Source organism: Mauremys reevesii, linkage group 2 (assembly GCF_016161935.1).
Source record: "Mauremys reevesii isolate NIE-2019 linkage group 2, ASM1616193v1, whole genome shotgun sequence".
Lineage (NCBI taxonomy): Eukaryota > Metazoa > Chordata > Testudines > Geoemydidae > Mauremys > Mauremys reevesii.
Genome location: NC_052624.1, coordinates 240217290 through 240242187, shown reverse-complemented (window position 1 = coordinate 240242187; position 24898 = coordinate 240217290). Strand labels below are relative to the sequence as shown.

General features: G+C 43.0%; 1 protein-coding gene across 1 annotated transcript in view; it reads right to left on the bottom strand.

Annotated features, from left to right (window-relative positions):
• The window catches only part of LOC120398215 (carbonic anhydrase 3-like), a 29220-nt gene extending 5030 nt beyond the window's left edge, over window positions 1-24190 (bottom strand). Inside the window, exons 1-6 of the mRNA XM_039525409.1 lie at window positions 24043-24190; window positions 23284-23481; window positions 12602-12720; window positions 11301-11393; window positions 9465-9530; window positions 7457-7612 (exon numbers count right to left, since the gene is read on the bottom strand). Coding sequence (XP_039381343.1) covers window positions 7457-7612; window positions 9465-9530; window positions 11301-11393; window positions 12602-12720; window positions 23284-23481; window positions 24043-24085 — 675 coding nt within the window. The 5' untranslated portion in view covers window positions 24086-24190. The remainder of the gene's footprint in view (window positions 1-7456; window positions 7613-9464; window positions 9531-11300; window positions 11394-12601; window positions 12721-23283; window positions 23482-24042) is intronic.
• Window positions 24191-24898: the final 708 nt, after the last annotated feature.

The window sequence follows — 24898 nt, the reverse complement described above, 5'->3', positions numbered from 1 at the left end:
GATCAAGAGAGGGAATGATGGAAGTCAGAGAGACCATGTGGAATTTCAACTTCTTCATGAATGTGTTGAGGTTTTGCAGGTCTAAAATGGGCCTGAGCCCACCCTTGGCCTTGGGGATTAGGAAATAACAGGAGTCAAACCCTCTGCTCCTGAACTCCAGAGGAACCTCCTCTACCACCCTGAGTTGCAGGAGCGCTTCCACCTCCTGCACTAGAAGTTGCTTATGAGAATGGTCCCTGAAGAGGGATGGGGATGGTGGGTCGGAAGGCAGGAGGGAACAGAATTGGAGAGAATATCCCAATTCTACTGTGCTCAAGACCCATTGGTCTGAGATTATTTGAGACCAGGCATGGTAGAAAGGACATAGACAATTTGCAAAAGGAGGGGAAGGATCTGGGGTTTGAATTGGTGCTTCGTCTTCCGGCATACCTTCAAAAGTTCGGTTTGAGGCTGAGCGCTGTTTTGCTACCCCCTGGCCCTGGCCCAAGGAGGACTGATATGGGTGCCTCCTGTTACTCCTGCCCCGCTTCCCATTATAGTCCTGCCTAGGAGGAGCAGAGTAGAAGTGCCAAGTGGGCTGAGGTTTGAACGGCTTCCTTTGGGGGGCCGGCATGTGAATCCCCAGGGATTTAAGGGTTACTTGAAAGTCTTTAAGACTATGGAGACTAGAATCTGTCTGCTCTGAAAAGAGTCCCAAAGAGTCAAAGGGTAGGTCTTGGATAGTATTTGGGACCCCATGTGGGAGCCCCAAGATCTGAAGCCATGAGCTGCAGTAGCCATCATGCGAGTGGCCAAATCTGCTGAGTCAAAGGCGGCCTGTAAGGAGGTTCTGCAACTACCTTGCCCTCCTCCAGGACTGCCCCAAACTCGGAGTGGGAGTCCTCTGGAAGCAATTCCTGGAACTTGGACAAGGTGTTCCAGGAATTGAAGCAATAATGGCTGAGAACCGCATGCTGGTTTGATATGTGAAGCTGAAGCCCCCATAGTGGAGAACACCTTCTGACCAAAGAGATTCAGCTTTTTTGCTTCCTTGGACTTGGGAGTGGGCCCTGGCTATCCCTGCCATTCCTTGTGGTTGGCTGCCTCCACCACCAAAGCGCCTAGCTGTGGGTGGGTACATAGGTGTTTGTACCCTTTAGATGGCACAAAGTATTTGCATTCCACCCCTTTAGCTGGGGGGAAATAGAGGTGGGTGTGTGCCACAACACCTTACAGGTGTTCTAGATGTCTTAACGAGGGACAGAGCCACCCTCGAAGGCCCTTCAGGAGCCAGAATGTCCACCCTAGTATTGGTCTCCTCCAAGACCTCCTCTGCCTGCATATTCAGGTTCTGGGCCACCCTCCTGAGCAGGTCCTGATGTGCCCTTGTGTCTATGGCAGGCAGTGTGGTGGAGGTACCTGCCACAACATCATCTGGGGCAGATGAGGACGATGCTCTCAGGGACAACTTCTCTTCTTGACCCTCCAGCTTGTGGGAATCCCCCTGCATGGTGACCCCTTGAGCAGTGCTGGGGACAGTGCTGGTTCCTGGTACCACACCAGTCTCGGTACCAGTGGTGGTGTTGGGCCCTGCACTGGTGTCAGCACCGAACTGGGCAGCTGTTTCTTGTCCATGCGGAGGCTCCTGGGACACCGAGGTGTCAAAGGGAGGGATCCGCACCTCCGAAGCCACCGACAGGGATCTGAAGCCTGGGTCCTGGACTTGGTGGTAGGTGTCCAAAAGGGCCACTGAGCCAGCCCCTGCCACTGTGGAGGCCAGGACATCATGAGCAACAGTTGCCCTTTGTTGTGCCTTGAGTGGTGCTGGGAGCAGTATTGGCTTCGCCTAGAGGCATAGGAGTCCACCTCTGACTCGGAAGAGTAGTCTGATCCCACTGACCAGGGCGGAGTGGACTGAGATGGTGCTGGAGAATGGTGCCGTGGTAACGGTGATCGGCACTTCATTATCATGGGCTTGCCCCTGGAGACCACAGTGCCTCTTTGTAGAGCCGGTGCCGGTGTGTGAGCCAATGCTGGAGCGGGGGACTGCGCTGTCATCACAATCAGGTCCCTGGCTGCTTCAAATGTATCCAGCATGGATGGGAGGTCTATATTGTCCTCCTGCACCAGGGACTTCACGAGGACTGGACTCGACGGACCTCCTAGCAAGGCTGGAGTTGATGGTGCCGGTATAGGAGGGGGCTGAGGCTGGGTGTCCCGGTGTGGGATGCACCCCATTGGTGCCTGCTCATCCCACTGGTGCCTGCTCACTCAGTGGGGGAATGCCCCGTCTGCTCTCTTTTTCTTGTGCGGCACTAGCAAATGGAAGGTGCCTGGTGCTTGCATTAGGGGCGGTCTTCGGTACTGGGGAATGGTGGTGCCGAGAGTCCTTAGCAGAGTCTTTTCTCCGCGCCAAAGGCTCCCGCACCAAGGCCGGCATGCTGTGCAGCGAAGCATTGGGCTTGGGGTCGGATGCCGCCTGAGTCAGCAGGGAGTGAAGGGCTGACTCCATCAGGAGGAGTTTTAGCCAAAAGTCCTGCTCCTTTCTTGTTCTGGGCTTGAAGTCGCTTCAGATTTTACACTTGTCCGACTGGTGTGCCTCTCCATGGCACTTCAGGCAGGAGTCTTATGGGTCTCCCTGAGGCACAGGCTTCAGGCAGGACCCGCTAGAGGGAAAACCTTCTGATGATTGTGCACATGGCACGCACAGACCTACTTGAAATCGACATGAGGAATCACTCGAAGAATTCTATTTTAGAGAACAGAGGCATGTGTTTTCCATTCCATAAGAAATCTGGCCAGTTAAGTATAAAAGGAAAATACATAGTGAGTAATTGCACCAAAATGAAAAGCTCAGTTTCAAATCAGACTTGAGAATTCTGACCTTTGATCCCAGCGCTTTAACCAGAACAGCGTCGGAGTGACTGGGCTATAAACTGGAGCTGCAGGGTTTGAAGAAATTCTTCCCTGAAGGCTACAGAGCTACATTGGCTGCAGTAACCGTCATGGCCAGCATGCTACCCTCAGAGGATTAGAATAGCCAGGGGACCCATTGCCAAGATACTACAGTGGCATGACATAAATATTTACAGTAGATAGCCGAACAGAGACATATAGTAAATAGAGCCACATAGGCAGAGATCCACTGGTTCCCCTCCTGCTTTCTCCAGCTCAGTCTTGCCCCCAGGCTCAATGTGATGGGGTGCAGGGAGCACTGGTTTGCAGAGTTCTGTGACATGCAAGCGATGTGGACCACCTATGCAGGGGCCCCAAATCCTCTTCCCTGCCTTTCAGCACAAGAACTGCACCATTTGGTCCCAGCAATAGAATCCTCAGAGGTTGCAGGGGAGGTGTCAGGATTTAGTCCTTTGTGAGAAGCCCTTAGGGCTGGATTTTCCAACAAATCCTTTGCTTCAGTAGTGAGTTAAGGCACAAGACTGTACTCTGCTGTGGAACAGTAGGAAGAGTCACTACTAGTGTCAACAGTATTAAGATAGCAGGATGCTGCCTCCTGCAATGCTTTAGATGGATTAGAAGCTGGGACTTCAGTTTGTTTCTTTTGTGGTGAAAAAATTAAAAATCCAGGGTTAACTTCTCTTTGTGTGATGCCACAGGTAACATTTTCCAGGTACTTCTCAAGACTTGATAATGTTCGTTACTGTTTTTGCACCCAGTGATTCCTAATTCCATGCAACCCACTCCTGCTGGACCCATACTCCCACACTGGGGTGCATCTATGGGGGCTACTATATAAATTTGCTGAAAAGTGCCAGGCATGCCAAGGGCCTGAGACAATATAGTAATAGAAACAATATAGTAATAGTATGTGGATTGGGTAACGATGCACATCTCTACCTGTTTGCATGGCTTAACGCATATGGGATGAGCACATCTTTCCAGGTGCTCATATTGCACACTGGAAAATTTGCCCTCAGTATCTCAGCCAAAGAGGAACACCATCTTTGTCTCTGTGGCAAAGGGATTAGCACTTAAAAGAATTATTGCCAGCAAGTCTGCAATGTAAGCAGGCTTCTAGAATTAGAGATCTTTAAGGGCCTGAGCCTGTGAACCTCTCTCAGGTGAAGATTACTTAAACCTGGTCTACATTTAAAATGTAGGTAGACATAGCTACAGTGCTCAGGGGTGCTGACGTAATGCCAGGTGTCGAAGCAATGCATTGACCTAGCTACTGCTGCTTGGGGAAGTGGAGTTCCTACAGTAATGGGAAAACCCCTCCCATCACTTTAGGCTGCGTTTCCACTTTGGGGTTATTGCAGGCATCAGTACTGGGCCATAGTTACGCTGCTATAGTGCCTGCAGTGTAGACAGAGCCTTAGACTGCAACTCCTTGGGGCAGAAACTGTTGTTTTGTTGTGTGTTTATACAGTGCCAAGCACAGTGGGGCCCTGGTCCTTGACTGTGGCTCTTTGGCACTATTGCAATACAAATAACATCACTAATAATAATTCTGTCTGTAAAGCAGAATGACAAAGCACCATCTACAAGTACTAATTATCCACTTTGTAGAAATGATCAACGTCTTCTGATGAGCAGATCAAGGTGCTTCCCTGCAGATTACACACAGGTCCTGATGGCTGCTTGGAGAACAATTAATTTAGAAAGAAGAGTGTTGTCAGAAACACATCAGATGAAGTTAGATGAATGATTCAGCACATAGCTGTTGCATTCTAAAAGAATTTCACACTAAGATCAACCCAGTAAAGAAGGGGAGGAGAGGAAGTTGACATTTTTATTATTGATGCAACACAGAGCTGTTCATTAATAGCTACACCTACACTGGAGTTCCATATAAACCCGTACATGATCCCCTGTGATGTAAACAGCTGAGTCGGTAATGAGGCACTAAGCAGACATGTTGTTGAGTCAGGAAAGCTGACCAGAGCCAATTTGCATTTTGCATGCAAGGAGAAGCTTCCAAATATATAATACCTTTATATTTTGGTACAAACAAAGAAAAATAAGGAAGTGAGCTCCAGACCAGCTCTGTATTTGAATGAGCTATGTAAAACACAGTCATGCAGGAGCTTGTGTTAGCTTTCATCTTTAGGACTCAAGTATCAGAGGGGTAGCCGTGTTAGTCTGGATCTGTAAAAGCAACAAAGAATCCTGTGGCACCTTATAGACTAACAGACGTTTTGCAGCATGAGCTTTCGTGGGTGAATACCCACTTCGTCGGATGCAAGTGGGTATTCACCCACGAAAGCTCATGCTGCAAAACGTCTGTTAGTCTATAAGGTGCCACAGGAGTCTTTGTTGCTTTTATCTTTAGGACTAAGGTTCAAGTCAGACCTGAGTTCTGGTGATTTCACTGTATTCCACTTGTTCAATTTTTTATAAACTACGCAGCCACAAATGTATCAGGACATAATAATTTGGAAATAAAGTGCTGTGTGATACACTGATGCCAGCCAGATTCCCTATGAAGTGTGAGAGATGCCTGCATTGGCTTATGTCTACTCTAGTCATAAAACACCTTGAGATCCTAGAATAAGAAAATATGTCTACATTTATCTAATATGTACATGTGTAACATGTCACTCACTCACTATCTGACTCAAGGAATTTTCATGTTCCCATTGAGTCTTGAAATTTGGGACTCGTTCATTATGGACTGCTGAGCACAGGAACAATCCTAGATTAGAAAACTGACCTTTATATCTGAGATCACCAAAGGGGTCATTGGTCATTTTTATCCAATTTCAATCATTTAAGCACCCTTAAGTATTTGGTGTGTGGAAATTTACAAAAAATATTTATTTCTGCTATGAGACTGTCATGTTTAACGTGAGGCCTTCAGATTGGAGAAATGGAGGTTCCCGGAAGTTGTTGCTTTTGTTTATTCAGATTTTGCCATGAACATTTCCATAAATGTGTTTAAAAGGATTACAAAATTTGCATTGATTTCTTTGTTACATGCTGCCATTTCAAATGTGGGGCAAGTTATTTTATGGGTCCCATTTTGAAAAAAATATTATTTCACCTGTTAAAATGTGCTTCTTATGCTTTTTAGGAAGGAATCTTGGAATATTAAATAAAAAGACTATATTGAAAGAACATTGTGGCTGCAAAACGATTCCCTCAGAAATTTAGAAATGCCAAAACTGAGGATGTATTACAAACAGTTTTTAATTAGATGAGCACATGTAATATGTAATGAATGAGATAGTTGACTACTTATTATTAGCCTCAATCACTGCACTTCATGACAAAAATGTATTGTTTCAGTCTCTTTTCATTAAAAAATGTCTGGATTGGTTTTGCTCAAACTTTCAAAAGACAACAAAGAAAACAAAAACAAAAAATCAACTTGAACAGACACCAGATCTGGGACATTTTTTGCCTGAAAAATGAAAGTTTCCAAAAGTTATAAACAACTGAAAAACCTATTTGGAATTTAAATGGCTTAAGCAAACATAACTATAGCTTTTGCTACATGCACCAAATGTTCTGCTGATTTATCACACCACATAAGTATCTAGGCTAGTGGCTAAAACTTTGATTTGCTTGGTGTTTGGGCAGTGCAGGCTTCGGTTTTGCAAGGCTCTATGGCAAACATGTGTGAGCCACATCCAGCTCCATCATCTCCTACACGCTAGAGTTTAAGTAAAGGGAAGAGTAGGCAAAGAGGAAAGCAGAGGGAAAGCTACTACTCCTCTTTGGGTGACATATGAGAAAGACTGTTCCTGTTTCAATCTACAATAGCCCTGATTACAATCAGTCCCCTCCACATCGGTAGCCACAAAACCCACACAAACACTCTCTGGTCACCTCCTGCTTCCCTGTGACCCCTCATATTCTCCCCCAGTCTGTTACAATCTCACTGATTTGTGAAGCTCTGTGGCCTTTGACCTGACCCTTCCCAGCAACATGGTCTAGGAAGTTAGGAGCTGGAACCAACAATTTTCCAGATGTGGAGAGACGGACAAGGAGGGTGGGTGGATAGGCTCATAGGATATGTCTACACTGCAGCTCAGAGTGTGCCTCCCAGCCTGGATAGGGATGTGTGGCACTGGCGGAGGCTTGAGCTAGCCACCCAAGCTCAGACCCACTCTAACCCCTGGGTCCAAACCTGAGGCTCCTTCAGTGCCGCAGCATCTGCACAGCTATTGTTAGCACGCTACTGTGAGCCCCATTAGCACACGTCTGTCTATCAGGGCTGGGAGACTTGCTCTCCGCTGCAAAGTAGACATGCCCATAGAAGTCTGGAGTCCTGTGCAGCTCTTTTAGGGGTCCCAATGGTGCTTCTACTGAAGCCAATTGAGGAGGTTACTAAAAGAAGGGCCTAATCCTGAAGTTCAGTTTTTACTCTATTATAACTCAGTCTTTACTCATACAATTTCCCATTGACTCCAACAGGAGTTTTTCTTATTGAAAGAGTAAGGCGGGGATATGGCACATAAATAGGCCAAAACTGTGAGAGAACCATGACAAAGGTTAATGTCCAGCTGAAGTTTACCTGGTCTGGGCTGACAATAATAGGGTCCCTCAAAAGTATCCAGGTAACACACTCATCACAAGGAGGTTCAGTGAGAGAGCCATGGTAGGTCCAATAGTCCCAAGATTTAGGAAAAAGAATTGATGGATCAAAGTTTGAAAAAGGAACCTCTTTTCCCTTAAATAAATAAAACAGAAATATCTTTAATAACACTAATGGAGACACCGAGTTTGCTTAAAAAGAGAGTTAAGTTTCCATGGAAGAATTAATGAAATATCCACTATCATGTAAGAGGTTGACCTCCTCCTTTCAAACATATGCCCTGTAACTTACTTTTCTAGAAATGATCACTAGTCCAAGGCTGAGATTGCCCACTGATGTAATTAAGTATTGTAATTTCTCAGAAACTCTTGTCACCATAATGTACTGTTACCTAACAATTGTGACTGTGCATGAAATATTTATGTGCAGAATATATTTTCACTAATCCATCCTATAATTACATAAATATGTGGCCTTGTTCAGATTTATACTTAGCCAAGAAAAAAAAAGTATAACAAATAAAATTCAAGATGCTGTGCATTTATTTTAACTTCTTAGCTCATGCTCTTATCTGTCTCTGCTTTTCTTGAACTGTTTCTTTTTCAGTTTTGGATTTCTGTGATATATATGCATCATGACTGGATTCTACTATCCAAAACTGAACATCTAGGTTTCCATTGTTACTAAAACATGGTGTAAAATCTGACAGGCAGTCTCAGTTGCCATGTAATGGGGCTGGTATCACTGTTGTCTTTTTAACAAAGTATCTGACAGTGTTTGATCTCTTCACGTATTCAGGAACCTTTGGTTACAGTGGTTAGGCTGTTCCAAATGTAGATGGTGGCATGAAAAAGGCAATGAGATGCTTATGGGAGAAAGAGAAATGGTGGGTCTGACATTATGGGCAGAGCAAAGAGGGCAAGGACAGAGTAATAAATGATTCACAGTTGACTAAGTAGGGAGAGGTGGCGTTATTTAGGGGCTGAAGATAAGGCAAAGAAGTTTAAAGCTGAGGTGATGGAGAGTGGGGAGCCGGTGGACAGGGACGGCTCCAGGCACCAGCATGCCAAGCGCGTGCCTGGGACGGCAAGCCACCGGGGGCGCTCTGCTGGTCGCCGCGAGGGTGGCAGGCAGGTTGCCTTCGGCGGCATGCCTGTGGAGGGTCCGCTGGTCCCGCGGCTTTGGCGGATCTCCCGTAGGCATGCCACCGAATCCGCAGGACCGGGGACCTCCCATAGGCAAGCCGCCAAAGGCAGCCTGCCTGCCATGCTTTGAGTGGCAAAATACCTAGAGCCCGCCCCTGCCGGTGGAGAGATTCAGGACTCGACCCTGCAAATCAATGGCACTACTTATGTGCTTAAAGTTAACCACAGGCTTAAATGATTTGCTGGATGGGGTACACAATACTCAGCACCTTGCAGAAGCAAACTCCTAAAAAGGTGGGCGATATAACCAATGTCAGATGTATTGTGAAGAGTGAATTTTATAGTAGTAGAATCAGAATGGACCCCACCAATGTTGGTCACAGACTAATATTTTTAGAAAACACCCAGTGGTTGCATTTACTTCCAGTGTTAAACGTAGGCCTGATACTATAATTCTTATGCAAACTGAGCTCCCTTCTGTGGGAATTCAGCCTATATAATGAGACAAGTATGGGACAAGGCCCTTAGATCATTAATTAATTTCAAAAGCAGTTTAGGATAGAGTTTGCAATGATAGTTGTGCTAATTATCAATGAGAGCTGCCTGGCAACTGATCCATAGCCCACTGAAGTCAATGGGGGACCTGAGAGAAGTGAGAGGAGGAATTACATTTCTCCTTAAAGAAAAAAAGATATTCCTGGCTATAGTCACCAGAATGCTCTGGCTGCTATGTGTTGCTGGAACAGTGCAAAGCAGCCAGAGCAGATTAGTGAATCTGGCCTTCTGATTTTCCCTACTGCAGCTACTCAGTTAACCTAATATAATAAAAACTCTTCTGTTACCTTTGTTTTAATACCACTTATTTCTTCAAGAATTCTCTTCATCTCTGGTTTCTGAGTTTTTCCTACCTGTAATGCAGGAAGTAAGAGTTGAAAAGTAGATATGCCAGCTACCTTTTCCCCCTTGATCATTATAGGTCACGACTGCATGAAAAACTGAACTTGACCCATCTGATCTGTCAGTTTAATTAGCAACATTCTCAGAGTGTCTTGTATGGAACAATAACAAAATGTTGCACCTGATGGGGGGAAAACACCCTGAATAATATAAGAATCAATTAATTGCTTGATTTTTCATTATGGTAGTATTTGCTAAAACAACATACCAGGCTCAATCATGCTCCAGTTGAAGTGACTAGTATGACTACCGTTGATTTAAGTGAGAGCACGGTAGGCTCCCAGTATTGAATATAAACTTGATGCAAAAGAAGAACTTCTGAGGATTAGCAGCAAATTAGTTTCACAGTTCACACAATTTTGACTTATACCAAATAGAAAATGTATAGTTTCTTTAGCATCCATATGTACCATTTGATGGTAGTTTTCCTACCAAATGCATGCTTTAACCCTTATGCAGTAGCCAGACTTGATTAAAAATACAACTATATGCCAAGCTGAGTATCCAGGGAAAATATGAGCAGAAAGCTGATATCTCTACAAAGGATCTGATCTCAGGTAAAGAAGAGAAGAGCAAAGAAATACTATAATATGATTCTCTGTATTTCAGAAGAGTATAACAGTTTATGGGAAGGCCCTGGGTAGCACATTACATGGTTCATGTCACCAGTAACGCAAATTTATCCTTAGTCTCTTGGGCCTCGTGAGTCCCATATAAACCAAACACCCACTGAAGTTTGGCATCAGAGAAAACAGAAATAGGTCTCTTCTCACAACACTACCACATAATTTGACTGGTAAATATTCAAATGTACCTAATTTAATATACTAGAAAGGCTCAGGGTGTATTTGGAGAGATGTGTTTAGAAGCTCACACAGCACCGGCTCCTATTACATCTGCTAAGAGGCAGTGCTCTCATTCCTCATTCTCATAATGGACACAGAAATCCCAATGTGAAAGAAAATGACGACAGACTTTCAACATCTGAGGGTCTTTCACTACACAACTACTATTGGACTCACTGAGTTTTGCCTGAATAGAGCTAAAGAACTCAAGAAAGACCTCAGATTTTGGTCTATTAATATTAGAAATGAGCCCAAACCAAAATCTTGGAACAAATTCCACAATTAAGAGGAAGTTTGAATCTGGACCAAATCTAAACTCCCTGGCTGGATCCCACTTCTGCAATGGGCTGAACCAAAACCTTGGATTTGAAGACTGAGAAGATTTTGATCAGGATCCCAATATAGAGTTTGAGCTTGGGTCTATCTCTAATTAACATTGATGAGAAATGAGTGGCTAAAACCCACCATTTGAAACTAAAACTATATACCCACTGGGTAAAACTGGTACAAGTGATTCATGCTGTTTTTTGGCATGTTTTTCTCATGGGAAGATTAAAGAAGAATCTTTTGGAGAGATCCCAGACATGGAAATCAGTCGGTGAGTAATACAGTGCACCGCTGATTGCTATTGGACAGCCACCTGCTATTGACACTGCACCCCCCGAGCAGGAGGAGTGCACCCTGTGGTTATGATGTTTTCCTCAGTCCCTATATTCACATCAGAACATAATCCAACATAATCCACCATTCTGAACATGTCCTCTAATGTGATCCAATACTGGAAAGTAGATTAGGAACCTTTTTCCTGCAAAGAACCAATATATGCAATAGTACAAAGTACAATAGTACAAAGAAAGAATGAGCACTTCTACTTACTTGAAGAAAAATGCCCAAAATAGCCACACCATCACAGTTTCTCAAAGCTTCAGCATAATTACTGTATTTTGAATACCAGTGTACCAAGTGAAGCTGTAACCAAATACAATTAAACATTAATTAATACCATTCTGCAATAACAAGCCACCAAGAGCCCAATCTTGCATTCGCTGTGCACCCAAACCTCTTTCAATAGGGTGAACAGGGAATGCAAGATTGGGCCCCAAATGTATCACTGCATAAAAAGAAAAAATGTATAAATATGTCCTATACCTTCCACAGCTCTTCCATGTGCTTGTGCTTTTGTAGCAATCACTTGTCAGCTATTTTGGTTTTAAATAAAGTGTAAAAATTAGAATAGGGAGACTGCACAAAATATTGGAAAACTTGCTTAAAATTAATCAGATCGTGTAATAGAGGAGATACTTACCCATGCATGTAATTGCATATGTGCAATATATGAGTTATCCATTGATATTTTGAATCTCAACTGAGATTAATGAAATTCAGGTTAATTAAAGTCTAAAAGAAGAATCCTAATTCATGTGTGCTTTATAAATTATTACTTTGTAGTTGTCTGCTCTACTCCCAACGCTGAAGTGCTAGGGAATGGACAACTTCTACTTCCTGCAATACTATGTTTTCAGGAAATTTTTCAACATTTATTTATCCTTCCAGAGGACTTATATAGCTTCTAATATTACTGTGGTATCTGAATACCTAACTTCATGAGAACTCGACGAACAACTGATTTTGCAGTTCAGTAGCAGTTCCAAAATTTTTTTTTTTAAAATTGGTCTGATTCAAACCAAAAGTGAATTTTAGGTGAAATGACAAGCTGTTTCCCTCATCTGTGAAAATATATTATGGAACTATAATTTTGCAAATAGGACAATACCAAGATGTATTAATGATAATAAACAAGTAAAACTAGCAAAGCATGATATTTTCACAAGTTTGAGAAAAATAAAACACTTTGCCACAAAAACTGGGGTTGCTGCAAAAAACAGCAACAGATCTTACTGAAAATGGTGAATATCAGGCTGGGGCATATTTACAAAAATTTACAATTTTGCCAAGGGTAGGAGTTTGTATTTTAGTTGTGAAAAGCTGTGTTTGTTGGCAGAAATGATTCACCCTGATTCACATATTTTAATATTCACTGCAATAACAGGTTTCATACACAAACCAATAAATACAAATAAATACTTGAAAGTGAAAATGGTTCATGTTGTCCAGCTGCACAATAATTCCAAATTTCAGTTTGCACCATATGCTAGTATATAAAAAATGGGTCCTACCTCTCCCGCATATTTCACGCCATCCACAATGTGCTCAGAGCCATGGTCATTAGAAGAACCCCAATGAAAGTGAAGTTGACGCAGTCTGTAGATACCTGGGAGTGGTCCATTTCTCAGCACTGCAATTGATAACTCACATCAATATTTGGCTCAGAACTTTTTCAGGAAGCTTTGCTTCACAAGAGAGGTTCATATATTTACCAGAGAGGAGTCCAAACCTTTAAAGTGTTGAGCACCTCCTGCAAATTCAAATTATTTCAGTGGGAGTTGAGAGAACTCAGCACTTTGCAGGATTGGGCCTATATCCTCTTATAACTAGGGTACATAGCACTATTTAATTACATAGCTATAGAAACTGCCATGAATCAGGGTCAAACCACAGAATGTGATGCCAGTTACCGAACAGGTCCCCTTCCTCTAACAGCAGCATGTACTGCAGTTTGGGGATGAAGTATGCTAAGGATGGCCCACTATCCTCTAGCAAATGTCCTTCTGCAGAATTAACAAATCTATGCTGATGATTTGATGGGACTTTCTCTTGTGAAACTTGCCCTAGAGAGGCCATGCAGTATTATAGGTGTTGTAGAGGTGCCATGAAGTACTAAAGCCCTGTCAAAGCTTTAAAAACCAATATGTTGCAAGCAATGCTTATTTACAGCACAGTCTGTTACCTCTGGGGGGAAGTCTATTTCTTGAAGAAAGGACAGAAGAAAAAGGTAAAAATGGATGAATTAGAGAAGTGGCTACTGAGCACGCAGACAAACTTTTTTCCCTGCAGAAGTATTGTAGGGCCATAATGCACTAATGAGCCATTATTCCAAACACTAGGAAGGTTTTATTTATAGACCACAAAGAACAAGATAAGTGCATTTTGACAATATCATCATGGTGAGTAGTCAAGTATACACACACACTTTCCAGCTAGTAGGTTAGGTAGGGTCTGACCCTGTCAAACTCTGAGCGTCCCATTGACTTTCATGGAAGTTAAAGGTGCTCAACAACTTCTAAAAGGGGTCCAGCACCTCACAGGATTGGGTCCGTATACATTGGGTAAGGATAATTACATCCCCAGATCTGAAAAGACAAGGAGTAAGTCCATGTCCAGCTCTTATCTGAAATGTCCTAGAACTAAAGCATCTAAAGGAGGCCTTTCATGTGTTCTCTCAGAAACGTAATACTGTAGGCAGTTTGTCAGCAGGATCAGTAGCAGCTGTCAAGGCCATCAATTGTCCATTAAAACAGACTTGGAAAACCAAGTAATCCTGTTTGAGGGGAAATAATGACACAGTATTTTCACTTGTGGACTATCAACAGTCATTTTAACTCTGGCACCAGGTGAAGCTGTAAGACATCATGCCAAAAAAAAAAAAAAAAAAGCTTTTCTCTTCTATAAATAGGGCTTAATTTGTGCCTAACTGATTTTGATCCCGATATAATGACAAAAGACTATGGCTTAACTTTAATTCATAGATTCCAAGGCCAGAAGGGACCACTGTGATCATCTAGCGTGACCCTATGGTATAACACAGGCCATAGAACTTCACCCAAAAAAATGAATGGAGACTATCTTTTAGAAACATGTCCAATGGGAGGAAAGAGTTTCTCTTGTTTTGTTTTGTTTTGTTTTGTGTAATACACTTTATTAAAGTATAAGGAGAAACTCTGAAGGTAACCTTTAACCTGGTAGATGAAATCTATCAAATACACATTTAACAAAAATTTGGGAGTCCAGATCACAAGGACTAAACATAAAGAATCCAAAGACCAAGTTCACAGTAGAGACTTCTACATGGCTTAAAAATTAGTAAGAGGGACCTTTATTTTGTTTCAGCTTGTGGCCTGGAACCAAATTCTTTGAAACTGTTCTGTTCCTGTGCTGCAAGAAATGAAAGGATGGAAGCTCACTTCCACTTTAAAAAAAAACACATGGGATTGTACATGGGAACAGGTGTTGGGTAAGAAACATACATATCTCCCTTGAAATTGTACTTGGAGATGAAGGGAACATAATGTGTCATTATACCACTCATATAGAATTACCTGTTGTTAAAATCAAAGGCAATCTGTTTTTACACATCAGAGAATAATGGCACATTATTTTCACTTGTGGAAAATATCATCTTCTAGAACCTGAGATTCACAGATGCCAAACTGAACTTGTCCCCATATGAAGGTCTCCAGTAATGTTTTATAAAGGTCCTGTCATTAAACCAGTGAGCTGTGGACAATGCTGTAGAGATATCACATCCTTCCTGCTGCTGATGCTCTCTATGTGAGTGGGCCCAAAAGGAGACACAGTGAAGTCTGCAGTTTTCTTGTGGTTTTATCCTAGCTCTGACTGTATTGGATCAAACTGGTTTTCTGGGTCCTGCAGCTGTAACAAAGAAGATGTCTACTCCATCTCTTCTATCTATAGACTTCTGAATGTATTTTTTTAAGCAGGCAGGGATGCAGATTTTTGAGTTCTACCATCCATGATCAGATGAAGCAGAACTAAGAGGACAAGCTATTTGAGTTGTAGCTCTCCTAGACAGAAGAAATTCACATCCTTTGGGGTATTTTTTTTTCATGGTTCCTTCATTTTCAGGAAAACCAATTTTAACACTGATGGATGAACACAATACTAGGAGATATGCCAGTTTTGAAGGTGAGTTTCTGATATTCCATGAGTAGATTAGCAGTAGATGCTAAGGGACTGTGTAAAACATTCACATTATATTTATTTTATGAACTGTATTGATTTGGATAGGGAGGTTTGCATGTCCAATTCCTCTGTTACCTCAGAAAAAAGAGAGCTAAAGACACAAGTACATAATTTGACAATGGCTGTAGAGTTCCCCTCTGACATTTTATAGCTAAAGAGAATCTCAAAAGGGTGTTTTTATATTCTGTGTTTGATTTTGCCCACAGAACAAAATTCCTATTGTAAGATCTGTCGGCTGCATTCTTCCAACCTGAAAGCAAAAGTGTAACAGCATGCACCTGAAATCCTGCAAGATTCCCTGACAACTGCTATCTGTCCATGAGAAATCCTTAACTGCAGAATTATCTTGCTGCTATCTTTACAATAGGTGGAGAAGATGTGGACCTGTCCAAGGAATGGAGAATGCATCTTTCCAGAAGCTTTGCTTGGGAACCTTCAGAATCTCCATTGCTGGGAAATTTGGTTGGCAAAATTCCATCACTAGAATCTCTCATAGATGAGGAATGTTTCAGGGTCTGGGGATGCTTCCTCCCAAAGTGTGGGTTTACCACCAAATTCTCTGTCCTGGAATATGTTGAGCAGTTTAAGTTTGCAGATGTTATGGACAGTGGTCATCTATGCTGATCTGGTTTCCACCAGTTCTAAGGAATAGAACAATCATAATATTTCCAGTATTATTTCCCATACCATTCCTTTTTGCAATCTAACATTTTGCTTGCTGTTTTTGAATGCTGCTGCATATTGAGCAGAGGTGTTTAGGATAAGATGAATAACTTATCCCGTACCCAGGATAAAAATGCATCCCATAGGACAAACACAATTACCTTTTGATGATAAACAATTGCCAGGAGAGCCTGAAAATTTCCCCATAGTTTGGATGCATAGGAATGAAGAAAATGGTTGAGTGTACATCTGTTTTTCATTGAACTCCACCTTTTTAAACCTAGAATTTGAAGGTTGACCATGAGAAATGGGTGGGCACTCATAAAGAGCTGCATGGACTTTGCATGCAAGATTGGATTATATCCTGTAATGGACGTAGGCATCATGAAAATAGAGTTTATTCGGCCACCATGAGAGTTTTCCTTTGACAGTACTTCTAGGTCCTGAGATGCTGGATTTTCTATTATCTTTTCCTCTAAGTCTAGGGTGAGAAAGCTGTCTACATTGATTTGCAAAGTGAGGCCCCCTTGCTCTGGTTTGATGCTAAGGTGTAATTTTAGCCTGTCTGATTCCTATCACAGGGCTGATAAGATGATATTGAACCTTTTCCAAAACCTAAAGCATTCCTGCCTTTGCTGATGACTGCTTTGCCTGTGGATTGGAAAAGAATCTCTGCAAGTGAATACAGAGTGTGGCACATAAAAGACTCTGATAGGTTGAATGTCTTGTCTTGTAAGTCAGTAAGAAAACTCTGCTTACATATTCCAGAACCTGCATCTCCCAATTGGTAAGGTGGTCTGCCTTGAGATGCAGCACACAAGTGAAGGTTGAAAATTCTCTTACAGGCTGGACATTGCAGCCTCTTGATCTCCTTCCTTCTTGCCTTGAGGATAACTATACAAGCCACAGCACTGGAGATGCCCTCTTTCTTCCTTAACTCCATCAATATAACTGTGCCTCTGGAGGACTGAATTGTTTGGATTAGGGACCCCAAATGGTTTAAGCAAAACTTTTCCTATCCATGATATCTGCAATACTGCATCCACCCTGGCACTGGTAACACAGCAGTGAGTCTGGTGTGCGGGGTAGGCATTTCTGTAGCCTCTTCAAAGAGAATGTCCCACATTCCCTTCTTCTGGTCTAGCTCTAGGCAACCTCACATACACAGCAAGGACACCTGGGAACTCACAGTGTTCCAATGCGCATAATGTTTATAATGTCTTACTCTCTCAGCTATTTCTATCCTATTTGGAAACACTTTTCTGGAAAATTAAAAGTGGACAAAAGCTTCCTCTACATTGAGAGTGTCTGGAAAAGCCTACACTGAAATCCCAATCACACCTCTCAGCTTCTTTTCATGGTGTCCAAACATGGGATTGCAGAAAAGGGCAGACAAGAGCCTCCTAGTGGAGCTCACAGGGTCTCTCTAATGATGTGTCTGTACGCAGCATTTCTGATGGGTTGGAGGTGGTCCCGTCAAAATGGTGTTGACCTTCTTTAGGCATTTAGCTGAGTGTTTGGCTTTATGTGTGGGCTTTGGGATCTGGGAATTGCCCATAGTTTATTTCTGAAGGAGAAACATTGAGGCCACAGTAGGGAATCCAGATATGACTCCCTTAAGATTGCTGTTGTTGGGCCCAAGTAACTTGGCTTGAGCCATTGGGATGCACCTCTCCAGAGGTGAAACAGCCCAGGAGAGTGAGGTTAGAGAAGTACTCACAACATTTTGATTCCCAGAGAGCTCTTGGTCAGTGACTGATTCTCACTGTGTATGTTTGTACACGGATCTTGGATGGGGCCCTTGTCACCACAATAAACGTTCCATAAATAGGAGAGGACATTGCTGAAATGTAGTGTTCACAGCACCTATCACAATGTGGGACCTGTAACTGTGGGTGAAGAGATAGAGGTCTGGTGGAGTGAGGACTCTCCATTTCCTGCAGCACCCGTGGTTATCCATAATGGAGCTGTTTTATGACCAGCAAGAGGCTACATTTGCATCAAAACAGTGCAGTTTTTTAGTTTTCAGTGAGGCTGGCATTGCCAGTGAGGGTCAATTCTGTACAGGCGGATGCAGCTGAGGGGAGCAGAGACTCTTCCATGTGGCTCCTCTGTTTGAGGTCAGGTGACAAAAATCAGTTTGCACTGAAGGTCAGCCCTATTTATAGACATGAGGAGTTCTTGTCCTTGCAAACAAGTCTTAAAACCCTTACCTGTGGCCAGATCTACAGGGCCAGGTGGTAACTCACAAAGGAAAATAATGAGGCATTATTCCCCAAGATAGAAAATGTTGCTTTACAAAAAAACAAAGGAACATTATAGTTAAGAAATGTTACAGTTCATTATGTCAATGATGCATTAAGAAAAAGCCATACATAAATAAACATTTGCTGAGTAAAAGCTATCAGTACCCCCATAATCATAATGACTAATAAAGTCAGTTAAGCATGTTTCTAAAAGGCCTTCAGTACATAGTTACATCATTCCCATTTGTAAATGGAATTTTCACTCTAAGCAACTTTTAAAAAGAGAAGATAACACCAAAAGAAATACAGGGTTTATTGTAGTAAATTTGGTATTATTGAAGGATGAATAGCACTTAATATACAAAGGAAAAAACTACAGTTTTCTCACAGTTTTACAGTATACATCAATGATGACTTACAATCCAATCCATCCTGCTCTTTCAGTTCAGGGCCTCTTTTGAGTAGAGACTGTTATAATATTAGCTCCCAAATTCATTGTCTTTTGTGACCTAATGCAACCTGTGTCTCCAGAGGCAGAAAACATGTAACCCACTCCACTACTGCAGCCCCAGAAGACTTTGTTTGAAGAGCCCTCAAGGTTTGATCTCCAACAACAGCATGGAAGATCAAAGTTAACATCAATACAATTCTTAAATCCTGATGGGCCTAAGCATTGCTGGTCTCAAATTAATGCTTGCTATCATACATACTGAAATGCTTAGTGTTAAAAGATGTGCTAAGCACAGAGGGTTTAGCTTTGTTGTTTGCAATCCATTGGACGTACATAAGCAAAGCCTTATGCTAGGTTTTAGCTATGCAAATTCTTCTAACTCTTATTGACTTTAGTAATACTTAAATATATCATCATAAATAATTTGCAGTTATATAAAGTCTTTCACCTAAGGATCTCAAAGTGCCATTCAAAAGTAGACAAGTATTGTTATCTTCATTTCCCTTTTACATATGGGGAAACTGAGGGACAGAGGCTAAGTAACTTACCCAAAGTCACACAGCAAATCAGTGGCAGAGTTGGAAAGTCTGCTAGCAGAGTTTCCTGGCTAATGAATAGACAATGCTGACTCCCTGTAATGTGACTTGTGGGACTAGAGGAGATAGCAGAACCTTAAAAGGTTGTTCTTTAATGGGCTTTGGAGCTCTCTACATTACAAATGGCTTTGTTTTAACACTCAAAACTTTATGACAAGGCAAGGAGCTGGAACCATGAACATGGATCTGGGAATATGGAAGCAACTTCAACCTCATAACTTTTTGTAAGATTAGATCAAAACACAAGTCCAAGCTCAGGTTAGATTTTTCCCAACTAAAAAGAGTTATTACTATTATTTGTCCTCACTATTTCTATGATTGCAGAAGCCAAAAAATGAACATATATTCATTGAAAGTTGATAAATATAACATTCTTTATGAAATACCAGCATATACAATTCTTCACATTAAAATTCTGTTTGTAATGGTTTTATGAATGAGCTACATCCAAAGAGAAACATTTCTATAACAGGCTGTAATGAGGCAGTGGAAGACCTGGCAGGAAGATAAGGGGGAGACTTGCAGGAAAGTGTGTCTGAATGCTGCATCTCCAGCCTGCTGTCCTGCAGTCATCAGAAAATCAGTAGCAGAGGGAGTACAGATGGCCACAGAATTTGTGCACGGAGCATCAGGGGAGATGCCAGAGGTATTTGGTGGAGTGACAGAGCTAGAAGAAGGAGCCTACCCTGGTCAAGATCCCCATACTGGACACGCATCAAGGTGCTATGGTTGGATCCCAACACTGGATTTACGTGCCTTTAAACTTTGCTGGGCCTCAGCAGGCCTTAGACGCTGACTTCGTCTCCAGCCTCTCTAGCACATTTTCTGAGTACAGTTGCTCAGTCTGTTGCCCCCTTCACAGAAGTGGGACCTCATGATCCAGCTGCCCTAGACCCCCAGGACCAGTCCTAACTCCCTCCAACACACCCAATACTTTAGGCACTCCCTTTGGCAGAGCTTCACATTTTGGGGACTCTGGTTTACAGTTTAACACTTCAGGGACACATGATAGTTGAAGCAAACAGGCACAGATTTTGCAGATAGATTTCTAAAAAAAACCCCATCACTCTTGGTCACTTTTTCTCTCAGAATCAAACACCTAATGAGAGCACCTAGCCTGAAATAAATTTAGATAAGTGCAAACTTTTCTGCTCTCTGTGACAGCAGTGGAATCAATATCATATATTTCTTATGTGTAAGCATTTAATAATTTACCTAAGTTTATTTATGATTATTATTTATTTGCTTGACAGTAGTCCCTAGGGGCTGCAGTTATGTCAGGGCCCCATTACTTTAGGTTCTGTACAGTGCGGCCCTGAAGAGTTTACAATGTAAGTATGCGATGAAAGACAACAGGTGAATGCAACAAACAGATGGGAGCACAAGGAAACAATGAGACAGTCCTAGTGAGCATAATCAGCAGTGATTATGGAGGTCTTTAGTATACTGCAGCTACATATAATGATGTAGCTCATCAATGATAGAATTCCAAAGCAAATGCCACTAAAATGAATTTAATAAAGAAAAAAATTACACACTAGGAAGACATGCTAAGTGATTTCAGTGAAGGAGATTTGGTTTTATCTTTGCTAGAGAACTAATTAAAATCCCATAACTATTCCCAGTCTGTTGTGTGCTTCTGTTTTTTTATTTTATTGGATAATTCATCTTGTATTCATTTTGACTATAGATTTGTTTTCACGAACCCATCAAAGTAATAAAAAAAAGTTAAGATGTATACACACTTAAATATTTAAGAGCATTGAGTCTTTTAGCAAATTCTCTCATACTAATTATTATTGTCACTACTAGCAATACAGTAATAGTATTTGAAGCTTACAATGCAGATTAAAAATAACATCATATTTTGTGCCAAAAGAGGCTGGTCTTTCATTCTACAATATAAATGGACAACCATTTGTTTTCCCTTTTTTTAGCTTGGTATTTCACATATTACAAATAAATGGCACAATCCTGCAGACCTTACACTCAAGCATAAAGACTGCTGCATGAGGTCCACATTGGAGCTAGCTGAAAATCAGATTTGCAGAAAATGTCAATGTTTTAAACTTTGTTTTCCTTTTGAAATGTTGTTTTCTTTCCAAACTGAATGAAATGGTTATCTAGACTACATCTTTATTACAAGTTAGGGAGTGATTCCCCTCCTCGCGTACACATGCTTGTGCTAACTCTCATCGAGCAAGCATGAGTATAAATAGCAATGAAGCTAGGGTAGCATGGATAGCAGCAGCAGAGGCACAGCCTAGCCATGACAAATATAAACCCACCTGAAACCACTGGGCACTTACTTGGCATGCCTAAGCCTCTGCTGCCTCTGCTGCCACCCATGGTACCACAGCTACACTAGTATTTATACTTGTGCTAGCTCAATCAGAGCTAGTGTGAGTATGTGGACACAAGCAGGGGAAACATACCCTTAGCTCATAGTGTGGATGTAGTCTTAGAAAAAAATCAGTTTTGAAAATTTTTCATTTCAGAATATCAACATTTTTTGTTGGAACTGTGTAGCTTTGTTTCAAATTTTAATTTATGAAGTTTTTCCATTTTAATATTATTTTTACATTTCATGATATGTCAGATACTACTTCATGAAAAAAATTGGTTTCTTTCAACAAAACAGTCTTTTCTGACAACAAACTCTTTCGACAACAATTTTCCTACCAGCTCTACTCCAAGTAGTACATATCGTTTCTAAAGTTTCTTGAGATGTGTTCACACAGCAAGGTACTTTGTGAACAAAAATTATGGCTGTTGTTGCTAATCTGCATTCAGGAATATTCACTAAAAAGCTCTGCAAAGATGAAAGCAAGTTTTGATTTCAAGAGCTGTAAGAATTAGAGTGGCAATACTATATTCACTTGATTTCCTTTTTAACTCAATTGTGAAGCAACTTCATAGCTTATTGACAGCAACTTTTCTATGAAGTATAGCCAAAGGTATCAGTATGAAATTCCATTTGTACAGAGATGCTAAATGCTGCTGGCACTTCTTAAAAGGTATTGGCATGTCTCTCAAATATGTATGGCTGTTCTAAGCCTGAAGAGCCACATATGATATGTGCAGCACTTTGCATATTGTTGTAAAGAATTTGTGGGCAAACAGGTTAATAAGAATGGTGATACAGTACTTTTAGAGTGTTAATATTTGCTTTAAGGGTTCATTTTAAACTGAAGTATCAGAGGGGTAGCCGTGTTAGTCTGGATCTATAAAAGCAGCAAAGAGTCCTGTGGCACCTTATAGACTAACAGATGTATTGGAGCATGAGCTTTCGTGGGTGAATACCCACTTCGTCGGATGCATCCAATACATCTGTTAGTCTATAAGATGCCACAGGACTCTTTGCTGCATTTTAAACTGAAGTTTCTCAGCCCTTTCCTTTTGTACTTGAGGACTCATTTAGCAGAAATACTATAGACCTAATCCTGCAGTCCTTAGGCAAAAATCTCACTGATGTCAATGGGAGTCTTGCCAGAGCAAAGACAGCAGGATTTGGAGACTATTGTTAGCTATTTTTCTTTGTCAAAATAGTATGATCACACTTTTCAAAAATGATATTTTGCATTTACATGGGCATTCTAGCTGTGGCCCTCAAAGCATTTCTGGTGAAATTCACTCCTCTCACAGAAAGCCTGAGGATTTGGGCTCCACGCAGGTGGTGTGCAGTGTGGCTGGGGAGGTGAAATCCATCCTACAGCTGAGGACAACATTCTGTGGCTGCTGTGCAACCCCTCCCTTTCACCTCATCCTCACCTGAGACTGTACCTAGGGGCTACTAGAGAAATCACAACCTCCCTGCCCCAGCTGTGTTGAGCATTGGGGGCACAGGAGCCAGAAAAATGCAGATATTGGACCACCCCCAATGTGGCCATCCGTGTTGGTATGCATAGGGCCAGAGCAGACACCCTTCTGCATATAGCATATTAGCATATAGAGCATGTTGTCTTCCAAGAACTTTGCAAACATTCATTTGTATAATTTCTTCAGGTAAAACCCAGACTAACCTGATCTATTGAAAGTGTCATCAAACACAACTTTGCAGGTTCTCCCGTTGTTCACTATGGTCCTAGCTCCGACAGGATCATATCCAACAAACCAAGGCAGAAGTGAGGGGTCATAATGGACATCTTTGGAATTGATTTCAATAGGCGACTGATTGTCTCCTTTGGCAATAGGGTAATATTTGTGCCAGTGCTCAGGTCCTAGAAAGAAATGCAAAGAAATGTCACGAAAATCTCTTCCACTTGGGCATAAAAAGTTGGCATCTGTTTAATACAAATACAAGCAATGTTACACATCATTCATACATCGCCTCGCAGCTGTGCCATTCACTGCGGACATTTTTCCTCCTTTTGGTTTTCAGACGGAGGCATCTGAAGCATTAGCCGTGACTCCTTCTAAGAAACTGTTTTTAGAGATGAACATGTTGCTTAGCCATAAGACTGCACCGCCCCTTACAGCCGGGGAGCTGGAGCCACCTGGATTGCAGCGCCCCAGGAGCTGTCCAGTATCCACTTCCCGGGTGAGGGTGGAGATCGGACTGGGAACGCGGGCTGATCGGGCTGCAAAGTTGTGCCCAGATTTATTATCATGGAAGCAGAAGATGCAGGAGCCAGGAGCCAGCCCCCACCCAGCCCCGCTCCTCACAGCGCCTGCCAGACAAGCGGTGCCGGACAGATGACCGGGCTGGCCGCGAGCGCTGCAGGCTCCCGCCCCAGGGGACGCTGCGGGGCGCAGCGGGGCTCGCCCTGCCCCTCACTCACCGTTGTCACTGTCATAGCCCCACTGACAGGATTGCTGGGCCATGCTCTCGGCGCGGGGTCTCAGCGCTTTGTGCCTGGGCTGCTCTGGCCGCTCCTGCAGGACGGTGGCGCCGGCTCCGCCAGGGGCTTTTATAGGCTCCCGCCAACTCCGTGCCCCCGTTGACACCAGCAGAGGTGAGAGGAGACGCGGAGGGTGTCTCCTGCTGGCGCGCAGCCCGCGCAGGGGGCGGGGAGCGCGATCCCCTCCCCCGCCAGCCCCCATCCGCCGCCTCTTCCCCGGGGGCTCCCGGGTCGGCCCAGGCAGCGGCCGGGCAATCAGACCAGCCTGGCGCGGGTCTGCGCGCAGCGAGGGCCCTGCTCGCCAGCCCGCTCTGCGCCGCTTCCCTGCTCTCAGTGGGTCGCACCTGGCGGCAGGCTCGCCCTCCGCAAAGCTAGTTCCCTGCCTGTGCAGCCTGCTGCTGCATCTGCCCCGGCTCGGGGCTGCAGCCCCGCCGGATCGTGAGTCTGTAGTTGTAATTGAACGAGGGGTTTGATCCTTTTCCCACTCGGGAGGTAGGGGGGGGGGGCAGGTACAACCGATGCTAAGCGGTTCGCACATTAACCGGACACTCTTCGTGCTGCCCTGCGCCGAGACATCAAAGGCCCCCGCTGATTGATTTTTCACTTGGCATTGTCCATGTGCCCTACAAAGAGTGGGGGTGAGAACCCTGGTCATGAATGGCGGCTCAGCGCGCTGGCGGTAACGTGCATCGCCCCCCTGGCTGGGTTACTGCCGGTGACAAGATTTATCTTCCTGGCTTGTTACCAGGGGCGGCTCCAGGCACCAGCACCCCAAGCGGTGCCTGGGGCGGCAAGC